The following is a 19,270-nucleotide window of genomic DNA, read 5'->3' as shown; positions in this document are numbered from 1 at the left end:
ATTGCCTGCGCCCAGAAGTTCACGACCAGCCTGGGCAACATGGTAAAACCTCATCTCTACTAAAAATACAAAAATTAGCCAGGCTGGGTGGTGCATGCCTGCAGTCCCAGCTACACAGGAGGCTGAGGCAGGAGAATCGCTTGAATCCAGGAGGCGGAGGTTGCTGTGAGCCGAGATCACACTACTGCACTCCAGCCTGGGAGGCAAGCAAGACTCCATATCCAAAAAAAAAAAATCAACCAGGAGTGGTGGCATGGGCCTGTAGTTCCAGCTACTCAGGAGGCTGAGGCACAAGAATTGCTTAAACTTGGGAGGTAGAGGTTGCAGTGAGCCAAGATTATGCCACTGTACTCTAGCCTGGGAGATAAAGCAAAACTCTATCTCAAAAATAAAAATTAAAAAAGCACAAAAAATTATCTGGGCATGGTGGCACATGCCTATAATCACAGCTACTCAGGAGACTGAAGCAGGAGAATTGCTTGAACCTGGGAGGCGGAGGTCACAGTGAACCGAGATTGCGCCACTGCACTCCAACCTGGGCAATAAAGAGAGACCCTGTCTCAATAAATAAATAAATCAGAGAAAGGAAGGGCAGGGCATCCCAGCAGCAGGGTGAACAACACATTTGCATTTTAAAAGAGGTTCTTCAAGGAGAGTAGAATGGAATGTGGGAGGGGAAGTATAGGAACCCCATGAATGTAGTCTCAGGGGTGACAGTTTGGGCCTGATAAAGTCTAGCTTAATTCCACTTACCTAGCCATGCAAGGCAGTCACCTAGTGGCAGTTCCTGGACACAGCTCAGAGCAATCTGTTTTCCTCCCCTGTCATCTTCCCCATGGATATGACAGCCATGTAGGTTTTATTAATAACATATACTTTGGCCTCTTGCAGACAGAAGTACTGTGAGTCATGCCGTGGGCATGTCCTCTGTTGTGTGACCTCAGGATGAGGCACAGTGGCTCACGCCTAGAATCCCAGCACTTTGGGAGGCCGAGGTGGGTGGATCACCTGAGGTCAGTAGTTTGAGACCAGCCTGACCAACATGGTGAAACCCCATCTCTACTAAAAATACAAAAAAATTAGCCAGGCGTGGTGGCAGGCACCTGTAGTCCCAGCTACTCAGGAGACTAAGGCAGGAGAATAATTGGAACGCAGAAGGCAGAGGTTGCAGTGAGCCAAGATCATGCCATTGCACACTCCAGCCTTGGCTAGAGTGAGACTCCATCTAAAAAAAAAAAAAAAAACTTATAGCCTGAGGCTGGGGTGTGGTCGCTCACACCTGCAATCCCAGCACTTTAGGAGGCTGAGGCAGAAGGATCACTTGAGCCCAGGAGTTTGAGACCAGCTTGGGCAACATAATAAAACCCTGACTCCACAAAAAATAATTAAAAAAAAAAAAATTAGCCAGGCATGGCAGCATGCACCTGCAGTCCCAGCTACTCTAGAGGCTGAGATGGGAGGATCGGTTGAGCCCAGGAGGTTGAGGCTGCAGTAAGCCATGACTGCACCCTGTACTCTAGCATGGGTGACAGAACGAGACCCTGTCTCAAAAAAAAAAAAAAAGAATTATTGCATGGACAACTGTCTTGGTCAACTCTGGTCTTCAGCACTTTGCACAGGTCTGGACAGAGAAGGTAATTGTGTGAAAGAAGATTATATTGGCCGGGCGCGGTGGCTCAGGCCTGTAATCCCAGCACTTTGGGAGGCCAATGTGGGTGGATCGCCTGAGCTCAGGAGTTCGAGACCATCAGGGCTACATGGTGAAACCCCGTCTCTACTAAAAATACAAAAAAATCAACCAAGTGTGGTGGCACACACCTCTAATCCCAGCTACTTGGGAGGCTGAGGCAGGAGAATTGCTTGAGCCCCAGAGGCGAAGGTTGCAGTGAGCTGAGATAGTGACACTGCACTCCAGCTTGGGCTACAGAGTGAGACTCCGTCTCAAAAAAAAAAAAAAAAAAGATGATCTGTAAGCCAAGGTACTTAGGTATTTTGGCACTTAGGGAGAGACGGCCTATTTCAAAACATACTTAGATGGGCAGGGAGCATTTATGCTCTAACTCAGCGGGTTACTGGGACTGGTGGGAGGAACACGGGATAGGGCGCAGTGGCAAGAGTACAGTATCTCACCGGGCACCGTGGCTCACGCCTGTAATCCCAGCACTTTGGGAGGCTAAGGCGGGCGGATCATGAGGTCAGGAGATCGAGACCATCCTGGCTAACATGGTGAGACCCCCGTCTTTACTAAAAATACAAAAAATTAGCCGGGTGTGTTGGCGGGTGAATGGCGTGAACCCAGGAGGCAGAGCTTGCAGTGAGCTGAGATGGCGCCACTACACTCCAGCCTGGGCAACAGAGAGAGACTCCCTTTCAAAAAAAAAAAACAAAAGAACACAGTATCTCAAGAGCTTGCTCGAGTCATTTCTTCAAGCCTAGGTTTCCTTTTCTATTTTGTTTACTTATTTTTATTTATTCATTTATTTTGAGACAGAGTTTCATTCTTGTTGTCCAGGCTGGAGTGCAATGGTGCGATCTCGGCTCACTGCAACCTCCGTCTCCCAGGTTCAAGAGATTCTCCTGCTTCAGCCTCCTGAGTAGCTGGGATTACAGGCATGCACCACCATGCCTGGCTAATTTTTGTATTTTTAGTAGAGACGGGGTTTCTCCATGTTGGTCAGGCTGATCTCAAACTCCGACCTCAGGTGATCTGGCCGCCTTGGCCTCCCAAAGTGCTGGGATTACAGGCGTGAGCCACCGCCCCCGGACTCCTTTTCTATAAAAGGAGGAAATGATAGTGCTCTTCCTAGCAGTCTCATGGGGTTGCTGTGGGAATCAAAAGAGCTCTCTTAGCAAATGTGTGAGCCACTCTACAAATGTTATCTGTGCCTGCATGGCCTTTGCTGGCTCTGGAAGGCCAATGGCCTTCATTAGGTCCCACAGGAACTTGTAAATGTGTGAATCTATAAGTGTTTAACCCTTTCAGAAGTATTTACTGTTGCTTTGTTTTGTTTTGTTTTATTTTGTTTTTAACAGGGTGTCACTCTGTCACCCAGGCTAGGGTGCAGTGGCACAATCATAGCTCACTGTAATCTCAAACTCCTGGGCTCAAGTGATCCTCTCACCTCAGCCTCCCAAGTAACTAGGACTACAAGCACTGCCACCTTGCCCAGCTAATTGTTTGTTTGTTTGTTTTTATAGAGAGTTGTAGTGATGGGGCCTCACTGTGTTGCCTAGGCTGGCCTCCCAAAGTCCTGGAATTACAGGTGTGAGCTACCATGCCATGCCCTAGTATTTACATTTTAAAAAGAGAAAGAGGGCCGGCATGGTGGCTTATGCCTGTAATCCTAACACTTTCAGAGGCTGAGCTGCGAGGAATGTTTCAGCCGGGAGTTGGAGACCAGCCTGGGCAACATGATGAGACCCCATCTCTACATTTTAAAAATTTTAAAAATTAGGCCTGAGGTTAGGAGTTTGAGACCAGCCTGACCAACATGGAGAAACCCCATCTCTACTAAAAATACAAAATTAGCTGGACGTGGTGGTGCATGCCTGTAACCCCAGCTACTCGGGAGGCTGAAGTAGGAGAATCGCTTGAACCTGGGAGGCGGAGGCTGTGGTGAGCCAAGATCGCGCCATTGCACACAAGCCTGGGCAACGAGAGTGAAACTATCTCAAAAAAAAGAAAATTTTAAATTATCTGGGCATAGTGGCATACACCTATGGTCCCAGCTACTCAGGAGGCTGAGAGAGGAGGATCCCTTGAGCCCAGGAGTTCAAGGCTGCAATGAGCTATGTTTGTACCACTGCACTGCAGCCTAGGTGACAGAGTGAGACCCTGTCTTTAAATAAAAAAGAAAAATGGAGAGAGTATAATAAGAATCTTTTTTTTTTTTTTTTTTTTTTTTTTTTTTTTTTTGAGACAGAGTTTCGCTCTGCCACCCAGGCTGGAGTGCAGTGGCCGGATCTCAGCTCACTGCAAGCTCCGCCTCCCGAGTTCATGCCATTCTCCTGCCTCAGCCTCCCGAGTAGCTGGGACTACAGGTGCCCGCCACGTCGCCCGGCTAGTTTTTTGTATTTTTAGTAGAGACAGGGTTTCACCATGTTAGCCAGGATGGTCTCGATCTCCTGACCTCGTGATCCGCCCGTCTCGGCCTCCCAAAGTGCTGGGATTACAGGCTTGAGCCACCGCGCCCGGCCAATAAGAATCTTAAGAAAGATTCTTTAATGGTGGGATTTCATGCCCTTTGATATGTCAAAAGCCATCTCTTGGCATCACTCCAGGGAGAAGGTGGCACCCAGAATGCCCTCTAAATCTAACTAGAATTCCAGCAGCTTGAACTCAGACTTCTTCATGCTTTCCGCTCCCATCACAAACCTCCATAAGAAAAAAAAAAAAGTCATTCATCTCCAGGTGAGCACCCAACCACTCATAAATTGGACTCTAGTTTAGTTTGGGTCACTTAAGTCTATGTGTGGCACTAGGGTGTTCCAGGCAGCTGGCAGGTTGATGCCAGTCATTTCCTTCAGTCCCCAAGCAGCAGGCCCAGGAGAGAAGAGGGTAAGTCAGTGTGCTGCTTCTTGGGTTGTCCTGCCCCCAGCCCTCAAGAACTTCTGGACAGTTGCCTGATCCAAACCCCCAGTCACCAAACCCATTTGTATTCCTGGTGGCTGACAGTTCAGCCCCAGTAAGGGTAGCTGGGTGGAAAGAAGAGGAGAAGCAAAGGGGAAAGGCAAGTAAGCCCAGTGAGGTCCCCACCACCCCCATCCTAAGGATGGGGCTCCAGGGTCTTTCCTGCTTCTCACTGCCCTCAAGAACCATTAACACATGCCACCCCTGCAGGCACACCCAGAGCTCAGTGAGTCCTGAACACAGAGGCAGGCATCATTTGGGCAAGAACTCGCCCATGCAACAGACACACGGCTCCCCCACACAGCATGTGGATCCACCATGAACAAATGTCATTGACCAATGCCAAGAACGAGGACTACAGAGGCAGAAGATCTGGTCTCCAGGCCTTATTCCTCCTCCATTCGTTGAGGGCCCTTGGGTAGGTTCCTTAACCCAAGTCTCAGTTCTCTCACCTACAAACAAGGATGGTGCAGGGGCAGCATGGGACTCCCTTGAGATAATGAAAGTGAAGCCTCTGTGAAATGGAAAACATGACACAAATATTTTTATCTTTTTTTTTTTTCTTTTTTTTGAGATGGAGTCTCACTCTGTTGCTCAGGCTGGAGTGCAGGGGTGCAATCTCAGCTCACTGCAACCTCCACCTCCCAGGTTCATGCCATTCTCCTGCCTCAACCTCCCGAGTAGCTGGGACTACAGGCGCCCACCACCATCCCCGGCTATTTTTTTGTATTTTTGGTAGAGACGGGGTTTCACTGTGTTAGCCAAGATGGTCTCGATCTCCTGACCTCGTGATCCACCCATCTCGGCCTCCCAAAGTGCTGGGATTACAGGCATGAGCCACCGCGCCCGGCAACACAAATATTTCTTAAGCTACATGTTCACTAGCTTGACATGTACCTAGGACCTACTATCCCCTGCCACAGACTCCCTACGGCTGACAAGCATCTTGCCAAATGCTTTGAAGATCCCCTTGCAGCGCACAGTACCAGGAGGCAGATCCACACACATTTACACATTACATACTGTATAAATATAGGTTTTATTAATAATGGGTGAAATCCCACGAATACAACTGGCATCTCTGTGTGATAGGAACAATCTGTGGCAGGGTGAGAGGAGGTAGACATGGATGTATACAGGAAAAAGGAGGGAAATGAGCCCTGGGGGAGGGGAAACAAGAAACAGAATGAACCTGGACCCACCAGGAAAGCCAGACATGCTCTGTGTCTGCCACCTGGTGCCCACGGGAGGCTGTTCTGATGCCCAGGGGCCACCTGCTGATAGGAACGGTGGAGGGACACGGACAGGGGTTTGAATGAACAGCAGTGACTGGGGAAGGGGTAGGGGAGTGAAGATGCCAGCATGGAGCACAAAAGGAGGGCCATGGGTGGCAGTGGCCAAGGCCAACTTATGCCCGTGCTTGTGCTTGTGTTGGGTCTTGAACTCCAGGGATCTAGTGCCCTGTGCCACCCCTGGCTCGGGAGGAGGGGAGACTTGGGGGTAGACACCTGCAGGTCCTGTAGACACCCTGGGCAGCACCAGCCTTATCCTTAGAGTCTCCAACATGGGATCCCCAGGAGGAGGTTGGCACTGTCCTCCCGCCACCACCAGCATGCCACCATCATTCTTCCTCTGCACTGTAGAGGATGGCAAGTGTGTAGGGCTGAGATGGCCTGTTTGCATGTATGTGCCTGTCACTTCGGAGAGGGAGGGAGCATCACGAGACCGTGCATGTATCAGGGGCAGCGAGAAAGGAGGGTTGGGTCTTCCCCCACTCACCCCCCAGAATAAAGTGCATTCTCCAGTTCCAGTGGCAGGTGGGAGAGAAACACAGACATTATTGCACAGGTGCCACCAGGCCCTACTCCCACCAAAGGTGATGGGGAGGAGGACGGGGCATCCCACAGCCCCAGGCCTCTCCAATCCCCAGGATTGGGAGTAGTGACCTAGACAGAAAATCCAGCTTCTGTCCTGGCAGATTGTCCAAGTCAGCCAGGGTCTAGGGGTAGGGAGAAGAGGAGGAGGAGGAAGAGACTTCCAGAGTCCTTCCCTGTCCATTTCAACGTCCATAATGGGACTTCCAGGGGACCCCACCAGGGCCCAGCCCTGGAACTCCAACCTTATAGCAGCCCAGTTTACAAACACTTGTGTGGTGGGGACCCCCAGAGGGGGCCACTTTGGTCAGTTGTAAGTGGGGGCCTGGAGAGCCTGGGGCTCCCAGGCAGACAGCAGAGGAGGGTGCCATGGGCAGGAAGGAAGGAGCAGCCTCCCAGTGGTCTTTGCATGCAGGTGTTGGAGAGAGTAGGGAGGAAGCTACAAACTGCATCAACTTGGGAAGACTCCTGGGCATGGTGGGGAGGGCTGGAGCCCCCACTCCCAGAGCCCAGGCTGGGAGTGCTGTCCGACAGCCAACCTGTGGAGGAGCCAAGGGAGGAGAGGGTAGCCCCGCCAGGAACCAGTGCCCAAGTCTATAAGGTTAAAACAGTCCCAGAGGGCTGGGGCTGGGGCCTTCCTGCTGCGGGGGCTGGGGTATAGGCTGGGGCAAGCCTCTATCTCTCTGATTTGACCCGGTAACGGAGCACAAGGTAGGCCAGCAGCCGCAGGGCTAGGAAGAAGATGCCCAAGACCAGGAAGTCCATGTAGAGCTTGGCATCCTCCACATCCAGCGCTCGGAGGATGCTCTGTGGCTCGCGGAACGGACAGCGTTCCTCTAAACATGTCAGGTCTCCTCGCTCCATGCCATAGATCGTCAGGATCACACCCTCAAAGCCATACCTAGGCAGGCAAGGATATCAGACAGGACACAGCACACAGGGTCCCTGCTCTCTGAGAAAACTGCCAGAGCCCAGCTGCAATGCTCTCATCCCTGGGGTGCAGCCAGGGTGCCCCTGCCCAAAGGATAATGGGACAGGCAGCAGACTTGGCACAACCCAGGAAGTCCTGGGTATGGACTCCTCCAGGGAGAAGCAGAGGCGAATGAGGAGGGCAGGGGTACTGACCTGACATAGGAGAGATAGGAGCTCCACTGCAGGTAAGTGGGGATGGTCTTGAAGCTAACAAAGAAGCCGGAGAACAAGAGGACAGGGATAGCGGTAACTGGGCCCACAAAGGTGGCCACCTAGAGGGGACGAGAGGGGGCCAGGCCATCATAGGGGTGACCAGGACAAACCCAGGTTTCCTAGAACTCCACCCTACCCTTTGCACCAGGCCCTGCTTCCTCCCACAAGACCTCCTCCCACCTTGGGAATCCCCAGCTGCCGGCCTCCCACCTGTAGGGAGTTGGAAGCAGCTCCGATCAGCAGCCCCAAAGATTGGGCCACCAAGGCGGTGGCGGTGGCCAGGGCTGAGAAGAGCAGGAAGCGGCTGGTCTCAGCAGGCTGGCCCGTCATCCAGTACACAATGCTGCAGTACACCACCGGACACACCACCTGGGGAGTGGGCACGGACTGGGCAGTGGACTTCAAGCCAGGGGTGCAGCAGCCAAGACCTCCACTCCACCCAAGCCTGGGCCTCTAGAATACCTATTCCTAGGTGCCCATCCTGCCTCCACACTCTTGTTCAAGCTGTCCCCCAGACTGACACACGTCCCCTTCCTCCCTGGCCATATGACCCTCACTTATCTTGTCTCACGTGTTCCGTTGGGTCCACCGTGACTGCTTCAGGCACGGTGATTTTTCCCTTTCCTGAGCGCGTAAAGTCCTTCCCACCTGGACCAACTTATTCATTATATTGTTAATTAATTAACTCTCCATAGGAGAGCCATTTTGTTCCCCCATGACCTACCAACTCCTAGAGGGCAGGGTCTGAGCCTACTAAATACAGTCATCCCCTGCTCAAGGGCATCTAACCAAGAGCCAACCAAAGGCCAAAGGTCCAGCTCGTGCTCTTCTTATTAAGCCAAGCATCCTGTTACGCTGTCCACCCTGAGGAAGGGGCACCTTTTTCTAATTTGCACAAATGCACCCTGTGGATTACTGGTGGCCCTGATGCTTGGAACAGGGTGGTATTGGCAGTAACAACTAGCTAACATTTATTTGGCACTTTGTGTTTGCCAAGCACTATTCTAAGTACTTTATATACATTAACTCATTCAATTCTAACAATCCTGAGGTAGATACTATTGTCATTCCACTTTATAGATGGGGACACTTTAGCAAAGAGAGTGATTTGCCCAAGATCTTGCAGGTAGCAAGTGGCAGTAAGAGCCAGAGAGTACACCACTGTCGACCGCCCCTAATAAGAGTTACAGAGTCATTTGTAGGGCTATTTCCTCTTTTTTTTTTTTTTTTTTTTTTTTGAGACAGGGTCTCTTACTAACTCATCCAGGCTAGAGTGCAGTGGCGCAATCTGGAGGCTTACTGCAACCTCTGCCTCCTGGGCTCAAGCAATCCTCCCACCTCAACACCGCCCTCCAACCCCCACTGCTCCCAGTAGCTGGGACTACAGGTGCACAACACCATGCCTCACTAATTTTTGTATTTTCAGTAGAGATGGGATTTCGTCATGTTGCCCAGGCTGGTCTCAGACTCCTGAGCTCAAGTGATCCTCCAGCCTTGGCCTCCCAAAATGCTGGGATTACAGGCGTGAGCCACCGCGCCCGGCCCTATAGGGTTATTTTCATCGTTTTCTGTTCGCTGTCAGTTGTTCTCATTAAAACATAAGTTCCACGTGGTCAAGACTACATCAGTCTAGTTCATTGCTATATCCCTAAGACCTGGTACAGAGCCTGGCCTATGATAGGTACTCACCATCTATTTGCTAAGTGAGTAGGACAGCAAAGGAAGGAAAGTGACAAGTTTGAGGGAGGCAAGAAAGCAAGGACAGAAGGAGCAAAACAAGATGGAGGCACTGGGCAGGTGGGAGGAAGAGGCCCACCTGAAAGGGCACGTCAGCCATGGTCTTGGCCAGGTAATACGCTTTGAGGCTGTACCAGTAGTTGAGGTGCTCCCTCATGAAGACCGCCATCTCTAGGGGGACTGAGGACACAGGCTGCTTAGGCACAGCCAGCGAACACCCTGGCCCCTGCCCCAAGCCCCAGCACCCACGCCCTTGCCCCATGCCCAGGGCAGCTCAGCTCACAGGTGAGCACAGTTGGCATGAGGGCAGCGAACATGAGGAACAGCATGGAGAAGAAGAGGCAGCCGGTGTTGTTGAAGACCTTGCTGGCATCGTCGCCAATATGCAGGTAGAGGAGGCCGATGAGCACGCCAATAACCACGTGGGACATGAACCGCAGGTGGGTCAGGACCTTGGGAGGGGTCATCACCAGGAGAGGGATGTGTTACAGGCCAGGGCAAGCCACTGAGCAGGGTAGGATCTCGTAGCTGCCCTCACAGGCACAGAGACCCACAGGCACATTGTGGGGCTATGAGGGAGGGTCCCCATTCCCATCTCAGCTGCTAGGATCCTACAGCCCAAAAGGTCAGGCCTGTGCCAGCCTCCTCTCCCCTAGCCTGACGCCTCACCGTGTCCCTGAGGATGGACAGGAAGGTCCTCTTGAAGAGGATGCAGAACTGTGTGAGGGTGCTGGTGGCAAAGGTGTGGCTTTCAATGGGATCCACTTCCTGGGAAGAAGAAATTGGATCGGGATCAGGTGAGCCTACCCCATTCACCCACAGAACCCCCAGCTCAGTGAATGGAAAACCTCAGAGCTCTTCCCCAGGGCAGGGGTCCTCCAAGTCTACAGAGAATCTTCCACCATTAAGTTGTGTTCCTGAAAGCCAGGCTTAGGGGTGTGAATCAGAGTGAGATTCAGACACAAAGACGGGGCAAAACTTGGGAGGGAGGAGATGGAAAGAAAGTAATGGACACCCATGGTGGCTAATAATAGATGGGTTACTTCTTTAATCCATCAAAACATATTCACTCTAAGGGTATAATCCCTTTATGGCACTAATTTTACAGTAATATTATTTAATAATGATGATAATGACAATAACAACAAAAACTAACCAATCTGGTTTTCAGGGGTTATAGTGTCTCATTTAAGGAAGACAACTAGCACCGGGCAGATGCCTGCTGTACCAGCTACAGTGCTAAGAGCTTTATGTGATTATGTGATTAGTCCTCCCAATCACCCTGTGAGGTAAGTATCATCATCTCTAAGTTAGAGAGAACAGTAAGCCACACTGGCCACAAGGCTGGGGACCATGTTGATCTTGCTTACCAGATGAGCACTATGCCAGGACCAAGGACAGCACACTGTAGCTGCTCAACAAGAACTTGCCAAATGAATACGTGAATGAGGAAACTGGAGCTCAAGGAGGTTAAATAACGTGCCTAAGGTCACGGTGCTGTTCACAGTAGGTCGATTCCAAGTCCTAGGTTCTTCCTAGTACCCAATGGTTGCAATGCCTCCAGGGAACAGCCTCTTTGACAGGGCCACTGTCCATGGCCCAGTCTCCCCTCCCCAACTATGCCCTCTCTGCCCTCTCCACCCCTACTCACTGGAGGACAAGGGGGGCAGGGGGCAGGGACCTCATTCTTCTCAGGGCTGCTCTTCTTCTCAGCCATGGCACACAGCCCATTCTGCACAGCCCTGAACAACATGGGGTTCAGGTCTCCATACTCGCCAGAGGCCACCTCGATGACTGGGGACACAGAGTGGAGAGCTCAGTTTAGATTCATCCTCACTTCCCAAGGGCAAGTCAGTCCCGCCTTGGGTGTGTGGGGAAGGCAGGCAACGGTGAGATCCCTATCCCTAGAAGGCCTGAGTGCAGAGCCTCCAGGTTTGGCCCGCTGCTGTTTCCCAGCCCCTACCAACAGACCCCCACTCACTGAAGTCAGCCGGGTTGTGGTAAGTGGGGCAGTGCAAGCCGAGTCCCTTTAGATAGGGGATCAGGTTGGTGACCACACCTTTGAAGATGCACTGACCCTGGCTCAGGATGTAGAGCTGCAGCAGAAAGAGAAGGGTAAGGAAGGAGCAGCGGGCCAGGCACCTCTACTGACCCCCTTCCATCCCTCCATCTCAAGCCAATCCTCCTTGAGGCCTGGAGACACTCACCTTGTCAAACATCTCAAAGAGCTTGGCACTGGGCTGGTGGATGGTGCAGATGATGGTACGGCCCCCCTGTGCCAGGGACTTCATGAGGGACACCACTTGGAAACAAGAGGCGCTATCCAGACCACTGTCCAGAGAGAGGCCACCAGGGGGCCATGTGAGGTGGGTGAGGCCAAAAGAAGGGAGTGTCTGGGGTGGGGCAGCTGCTGTGAAGGGGATGAATCTGGCAGGAAGAGGGCACTCTGGCCACATCTGTATCCTTTACTGTTCAGGCACTTGGAGGTATACCCAGAAGCCCAGAGCACGGTTCAGTTTAATAAGCATATATTGAGGATCTGTTGTATGCCAGGCACTGGGATTACAATGATACATAAATAATACATAGACTCTGGTCTGGAAGGAGAGAGAGACAAGCACACAGATGATTTTGGGTAATGTGGAAAGTGCTGTAGCAACACTGGGTGAAAGAGGGGGAGGATTCACCTCAGCTGTATCAGGTGTTGGAGGGTAGTCAGAGAAGATTCCTGAGCGAGCCCAGGAGTAAGAGCTAAGCAGGTGAAGGGAAGAGGGGAGGCACAGTGGTGAAGGGCATTCCAGCAGAAGACACAGCATGGGCAAAGCTTAGAGGCATGGAACACGTGGCTTGACCAGGGAATTATAAGCAACTCAGTATTATTAGAGCATAAAGTACATGACATGAGGCTGGAGAAGTAGGTTCAGACCAGGCCCTCGTAAGTCACCTGACTTTATTTTGAGGACAAGTGGGACAGGAAACACTGCATGTTTTAAGCAGGGGAGTGAGCACTGCAGACCTGTGTTTAGAAAGTTCACTCTGGTCAGGCATGGTGGCTCACGCCTGTAATCCCAGCACTTTGGGAGGCCAAGGCGGGTGAATCACGAGGTCAGAAGTTCAAGACCAGCCTGACCAACATGGTGAAACCCCGTCTCTACTAAAAATACAAAAATTGGCTGGGCATAGTGGTATGTGCCTGTAATCCCAGCTACTCAAGAGACTGAGGCAGGAGAATCGCTTGAACCGAGGAGGCAGAGGTTGCAGTGAGCTGAGATTGCACCACTGCACTCCAGCCTGGTTGACAGAGCAAGACTCCATCTTAAAAAAGTAAAAGAAAGTTCACTCTAGCTGCAGTTTGGAGGAAGGACTGACTGGGAGACAGTGGAGACAAGGAGATAAGAATCTGTTGCTGTCCTGAATTTAACATCAACATTAGAGATGGGGCAGGGCAAATCTGAGAGATATCAAAAGGAGGTGGAATCAACAGGACTTGGTGACTGATGGCCGAGGGTGACTGGAGAGGGAGGTGTCAATCAGGGAGGACATTTGGATCTCTGCCCGAATGAAGGATGGGGCCACTCACAGCAACAGATTTGGCAAGGATGGAGATGAGGAAGAAGCCCTTATCTTGGCCCCAGGAGGATGTGAACAGAGGCTCTGGATCATGGAGAAGATACAGCCTCCAGCCCTGGCTCAGGGCCGAGAGGAGAGGGGTATCCTGGTGGGAAAGGGTGAAGAGAACTACCTGGTGGGCTCATCAAAGAACATGACAGGCGGGTTATTGACCAGCTCCAGGGCGATGGCCAGACGCTTCCTCTGCCCGCCGGAGAGCAGGGCTGTCCTCGTGTGGGAGCACGACATCAGGCCCAGTGCCGTCAGGATCTCTGTCACCTGGCCCCGCCCCACCCATGCCAGGTCAGCTTCGGAGTCTCTGCTTCCCCCAGGCACCACCCCAGTTTCAAAAAGCATCTCCCTTAAGTCCATTGTCTCGGCCTAAGCCACCACTCTCCCACCCCCAGCTCGGGGCCTTGAGCTCAGCAGCACCACAAAAGGGAGTGGTGCCGCTGCCTCCCTTCTCCACTCACCAGCTCCTTCTTCACCTCCTGCTTCTCACTCAGCTTCAGGTTAGCAGAGACCTGGGGTCCAGAGAGTAAGCAAGAGAAGTATGTGTGGGAGGGAGCTCTGCCTTGACCCCTCCGCCAATGGGGAAGGTGAGGACAGCAGACAGAGGGGATTGCTGGGAGGAGGGGACTATTCAGCCCTCACCATCATGGCTTCCAACACCGTGAGGTGCGGCAGCAGCATGTCATCTTGCATGATGTAGCAGGACATCTTGCGGAAAGTCCTCAGCTCCCGCGGCCTCCCATTAACCAGGATCTGCCCCTTCATTCCAGACTCCCTGCAGGGATGTGGGTTGAGGATGGGGGTCAAAGCCACTTCAGAATACCTTCTGTGTTCCCCAAGGGATACTTCTTCCTGAGTCCTGCCCCCATTCCACCCATCTCATTCTTACCTGTATCCTGCCAAGATGTTCATGAACGTGGACTTGCCAGCCCCTGAGGGGCCCATGATGCCAATCAGTTCCCGGCGGCAGAATTTACCTGAGAGGCACTTGAGAAGGGTCTTATAACCTGCAGTGAGGAGAGGAGGAATTTTTGGTCAGGCTGCAGTGAACAGAGGTACCCCCAAAATTCTTAGGAGCAGCCATGGCTATCAGTGAAATAGGTAGTCCCTATTCAGTATGATTGGGTTAGGATGGAGGAACAACCCTCATAGCCCTGGCAGGAACCCGTCCCTCTCATCCCGTCCCCCTAGAAACCACCACCACTAATATCAAAGTACCAGAGGCAACAATCCTCTTCTGAAGGGCGTGGGAAAATCCACATATCTCATAGATGGGTGTGGAGAGGGGATCAAAGCTGTAGAAGACCCTGGTCCTCTTCTGTGATCACAGCGGCCACTGTCTCGCCCCCGCCAGGAAAACTTTCCCACTACTACAGCCCGAGCTGGCTGCCTATCCCCTGTGTTTCCATAGCACCTCTCCTATCCTAGCATGTTTGTTACTTGATGTGCCTGTCACTTGCCCCACTCTCCCAGCCTCTTAGTCAGTGAGCTCCTTGGGGGCAGTGTCTCACTCATCTTGGTAATCTCAGTAGACTGTCTGGCCTGTAGTAGATGTTCAGTAAGTGTCTGTTCCATGAGCGCGAGTTCTCAGAGCTTTTCTCTAATTCAGAAAAAGCCTTCTTCTTTGCACTCTCTCTGCCCACCAGGCTTGTCTCTCTAGCCCCTACATGGCCCAGTAAAATCTCACCTTTCATTCATTCATTGGAAGGCAGCATATGCATTTAGAGCACGGTTTGGAGTCAGGTGGATCTGGGTTCAAATTCTGGCTCCACACTTACCAGCTGTGTGACCTCGGGCAAGTTGCTTAACCTCTCTGAGCTCCAGGTCCCTCATCTGTAAAATGAGGATGATAGTACCTATCTCATAGGGTTGTTGTAAAGATTCAATGAGATAATATATGTAAAACATATGACACAGTGCTTGGCACATAGAATGCATTAAAAAGTGACATTTTACTATTAATTCTACTTGACAAATGCTTATTGATATCTACTATATACCAAGCTCTGTACCAAACACTGGACAAAAATTGAGGAAGACATAGTTTTTGTATTCAAGAAGGTCATAATCTAAGTAAGACAGACACAAAAAAATCTATGAAGAAAAATAAAATTAGAGTTATAACAGAAGTACAAAAAATGTGCTGTGAGAATGCAAAACAATGGAATTGACGTGAGTCGGGGGGGGGGGGGCAAGGGGAAAATCAAGACTGGCCTTATGGAAGAGGTGGCATTTGAGCTAAGCCTTGGAGGATGAGCAGGATTCTAAAAGGCAAAGGGAAAGCAGAGGCCCTCCAGGCTTTGGGAGGAAAAGCTCTGTGATATAAAAGCCTGTGTATATACACTCACAATCCAAGGAACAGAGGGCAGAACCTACATGGAGTGACCTGGTGAGACATGGAAGTGGAGGAGAAGGATAAAACCATCAAGGAGGGCCTCGCTTGCGATGCTGGCAGACCTGCCTCATAGGTGAGGACATGCCAATCCCTTACCTAGCACCTTGCTCATTGCCGCCCCCTCTGACCTCCACAGAGCCCAAGTCCCTCCCCATTTCACCTCCTTAGTGTTCTTAGTGGAGACAGTGAAGGGAAGGCATATTTAACCCTCCCTCCACAACACCCAAGACTGTGTTCTGGCCCCCGCTGTCCCTCTGGATGCTTCCCGTCAGAAGGGGGAGCAGCTCCTGCCCACTGTCAGGTCCTGATCATAGCAACTGCCTGGATGGTACCCATGGTTTACAAAGCTTCAACTGTTTCTCTAACAACATGGGTGAGGCAACTGGGGACCAGAGACATCTAGTGACTCACCCAGGGTCACACAGCAAGTTCTTTCCTGGGAGAGGGAAGCCGTAGGCTCTAGCCCTCTGCCTCAGTCCTCCTCGCCATCAGTCAGAGACATTTGGTGGTGCACTCCAGCATATGCCTTCAGAGCCACTCACAGGAAGTGATCTCTTGCAGGAGAAGAAACTGGCAACAACGAACCTTCCCCTTAATTAATTACAGTAGCTGGTTGAACACTGATGCCTAACACAAAAATCATCTTACATTTGCCTCTCACAGATACCGCCTCAGCTGAGCTTTACACGTCTGTGTATTCTTATCATCCCTGTTTACAGATGAGAAAAGCAAGGCCAAGAACGGGTAAGCAGCCTGCCCAAGGTCACACAGCTTATAAGTGACTAGGAACCCATGTCCCACAACTGCTCAGCACAGAAGAGGCCAGCCAGGACCTTGGGCTGGAGAGACACTGGTATTCTAGTTCTGCCACCATCAGTAGCTCTCTTTGCAATTTTGTCAAGTCACTTAATCTTTAAGGCCTCTGACTCCTCATCTATAAAGGAAGGATAATAATATATATTCCCAAGGACTTAATAAGGTTATTATTAATGTTAAGTGAGATTATTAATAATAATTAAAAGGAAGCTGTTTTGAAAAAATAAGAAATGCCATATATATTTAGGGGAAATAACAAACCCTTACTTGGGAAAGGCAGAACTCTCTCTCTCTCTCCATCTGCCTTGCTTTCTTTCCTTTCTGCCTACCCCTAACTGCTTTCTGTCCTCTAAAGAAGGGGAGAGGGATTCAATGGAAAAGAGAAGTCATCGAGGGGAGGGCAGGGGCCAGAGAAAGGGATGACAGATGAAAGAAATGGCAAAATGGCCAGTAGAGCAGAATGAGGCTGGCAAGGTCAACAGGAGGAAAGGGCCAGGTGAGGGGTATCAATCTGTGGCTGGCACATGGAAGCAACTGGAGAGCTGGCCCGTCTAGACACATTTTTAAAACAATCTTAGTTTCTTCTTAAAATTATGAGGAAATGAGAGAGCTAAGGAAATAACAACTGCCTCATCACCTTGCCCAGACCTGGTCTCAGGACTCAAAGAGGCTGCTTAGGGACAGGGCACACTGGGCAGGAAGCCTAGATGCCTCAGTTTCCATTGGCTCAGTCATGTGACCTTTTGGTCACTCTTGGGAGTGAGGGTTTGGAGAGTGCAGAGAAGATCATGCTCAGCCCTACTCTGAAGCACCCCAAACCTATTTGTCAAACCTCAGAGAACAATGTCCCAGCCCCACCCCTGGCCCACACCCAGGCTCTGGGAAACAGCCTCAGCTTCCCTATTATCAGCTAAAGCTGCTCAGGGTAGGGGCTGCAGGGGCTGCTCAGGGTTCAGGGGAACCTGTCCTCATGGGTGGGAAGGTGGAGGTGATGGGATTGCTGTACAGGAAAGAGACAGAAAAGAACAATGCTTCTGAATGAAGCCTGAATGAAACCAGGCTTCTGGTCCCAGCTCTGCCACTTACTAGCTGTGTGACATTGGTCAAGTTACTCAACTTCCCTGGGCCTCAGTTTCCTTATTAGTAACAAAGAGATGACATCTATCCTGCCAAACCGCCACCCTCCCTGCTTCTGAGCACTGTGGTAAGAATGGAATAAGATGACAGGAATGAGAACATCTTTATAATTAGGTCCAAGGGTATTGCTCAACCCTGCAGACACAGCCCCTTGCTTTTTCATACTAGTCCTCACAGTTAGGAATCTTCCATAAACAAAAGAAGGAAAACTCATCAAGGACCACTCAAGGACCAGAGGTCACGGGATCTCTTTAGAAGATAAAGCTTCGATAACCAATTGCACCCAGTATCCCATGGTGCTCACAGGTGTGGGGGAGAGTAGATCCTGACACCCCAACAGTGCAGTGAGCAACGGGCTGGGACCCAGCTTTTAGTGTTTCCACAGAGCCCACTGGTGCAGGACTTGCCGAACATGGGACACCCAGGCCTCATGCTTCTGGAGAGGCAACTCAGAGAGGGCCCACGGACTCCCCCTACCAGGCTGTTCCCTACCCCTTTTGCGCCAGCAGGGCCCCTCCCGCACGGAATAGGACAGCTCCACGAACTCGATGTCCACGGCTGAGCGCTTGGGTAGGTGGGAGAAGCGCTGGGCTTCAGTGATGTGGTTCTCCACCTTCTTCAGGTGCGTGGTCAGCACAGGGGGTTCCGCCCCGTCCTCCAGCGTCACTGCCATGGCCACAGCCCCCGGACCTAGTCCACAGCCCACAGCCTCCAGCGCCTTCTCCGCCATCACGCCGCCGGCCTGCGGGGAGAGGGCCTGCTCAGTTTGGGGCAGACTACCGAGCCCCGCTCAAAGCTCCCTGGCGTTCTAATGCTTCCCCCGCCCCCACTCCCCACCTCCTTCTCGGGGCAGATCCGCGACTGTTAGCTCCGCACTCTGCCCCCGCCCCCCACTCCCCGCACGGAGACGCTCAGTCCCGGGCAGCCCAGCTCCAACCTGGCTCCAGCCCGTCCCCTTGAAGCCCTCAATCGCTCCTTCCTCCCCGCGGCTTCTCTAATCTCCTTACCCCGCAGGCCAGCAGCCCCTGGGGACTGAAGGGAAAGGGGGCGGGGGAGAAGGGGCAGCCGGTGGAGGCTGCCGGCTAGGAGGTCGGGGTATCAGGGTGAGTGCAGGGCGGACCAGGGGAAGGCGGAGAGGAGGAGGCTTCAGGCCTCCAGCTGCGTCCCACTCCCCATCCCTTGGCACGATGCCCAGGCCGGGCCCTCCCGCCGGCACCCCCGGGCCCGCGTGCCCCGGGCTGTCCCCAAAGCCAGGCGCACCACCCGGACTCAAAACTAAGCACCCCACGGCGGCTCAAGCCCCCGCCCCATCTCCCGCATGCCTAGTCACCTTGACGCGCCCCCGGGCCAGTGCGGGGCAGGGATGCTCAGCGCTGCCACGGACCAGGGACGGAGAGCCGGGGATCCCCTTACCTGCCTCGGGCTGCGGCACCCGCGTCCCGGCTCCCGGTCCCCGCGGCCCGGGCCGGGGCGGGGCCGGGGCGGGGCAGGCGAGGCAGGAGGGCCGGCCCTCGGCTCGGAGGAGATGGCAAGGATGGTGAGAGGTGGTTGGGGTCGCGCCCCGACTCCGCTGGGCTGTGCACACCCGCTTCCCAGTGCCTGGACCCGGACGCTGTGTCCTCCGAGCCCGCGGGGCGACTGCGCTCTCCTCCCAGCTACTGCTCGCCGGTCCCGCCGTTCTTAAAGGGCCCGCGCCGCCTGGCAGCCCGCGGTGGGCGAGGACGGCAAAGGAGAGAGCAGCGCTTGCGGCGCGTGGGCCGGAGCGGGTGCAGGGGTGAACTCAGGACTGGGGATTGATGGCAAAGGGCCGACTTGGAGGCAGTGAGGAAAGGAGAGCTGGAGTCATTCCGTGGGGACAAGTCTCTGGAAGACAGA

At 52.6% G+C, this 19,270-nt stretch overlaps 1 protein-coding gene across 2 annotated transcripts; it reads right to left on the bottom strand.

Annotated features, from left to right (window-relative positions):
• Positions 1–5,637: 5,637 nt before the first annotated feature.
• ABCG4 (ATP binding cassette subfamily G member 4) lies at positions 5,638–19,071 on the bottom strand. 2 transcript variants are annotated; one of them, XM_010356963.2, is made up of 15 exons: positions 18,726–19,071; positions 17,888–18,137; positions 13,937–14,054; positions 13,690–13,822; positions 13,509–13,559; positions 13,169–13,314; positions 11,634–11,757; positions 11,408–11,522; positions 11,078–11,220; positions 10,096–10,194; positions 9,710–9,878; positions 9,506–9,606; positions 7,900–8,058; positions 7,630–7,748; positions 5,638–7,405 (listed from the first exon to the last, which is right to left on the bottom strand). In XM_010356963.2, the coding sequence occupies exons 2-15, from the start codon at positions 18,123–18,125 to the stop codon at positions 7,180–7,182; spliced, it is 1,941 nt and encodes a 646-aa protein (XP_010355265.1). In that variant the 5' UTR covers positions 18,126–18,137; positions 18,726–19,071; the 3' UTR covers positions 5,638–7,179. The 2 variants fall into 2 exon arrangements, with proteins under 2 accessions (XP_010355265.1, XP_030774018.1); XM_030918158.1 differs by having other exon boundaries at positions 18,809–19,031.
• Between the last annotated feature and the right edge of the window lie 199 nt (positions 19,072–19,270).

The sequence above is a fragment of the Rhinopithecus roxellana genome, chromosome 15, assembly GCF_007565055.1.
Source record: "Rhinopithecus roxellana isolate Shanxi Qingling chromosome 15, ASM756505v1, whole genome shotgun sequence".
NCBI classification, from domain to species: domain Eukaryota; kingdom Metazoa; phylum Chordata; class Mammalia; order Primates; family Cercopithecidae; genus Rhinopithecus; species Rhinopithecus roxellana.
Note: the sequence above shows the minus strand (reverse complement) of the source record. Positions and strands in the feature narration are given on the sequence as shown.

Coding starts and splice junctions, on each gene's coding strand:
- ABCG4 (XM_010356963.2), bottom strand. CDS start 18,125: ATGGCGGAGAAGGCGCTGGAGGCTGTGGGCTGTGGACTAGGTCCGGGG. Junction 14,055..17,887: donor GCCCTGCTGGCGCAAAAGGG/GTAGGGAACAGC, acceptor TCCTCACTGCAG/GTTATAAGACCCTTCTCAAG. Junction 13,315..13,508: donor AGGAGGTGAAGAAGGAGCTG/GTGAGTGGAGAA, acceptor GGGCGGGGCCAG/GTGACAGAGATCCTGACGGC.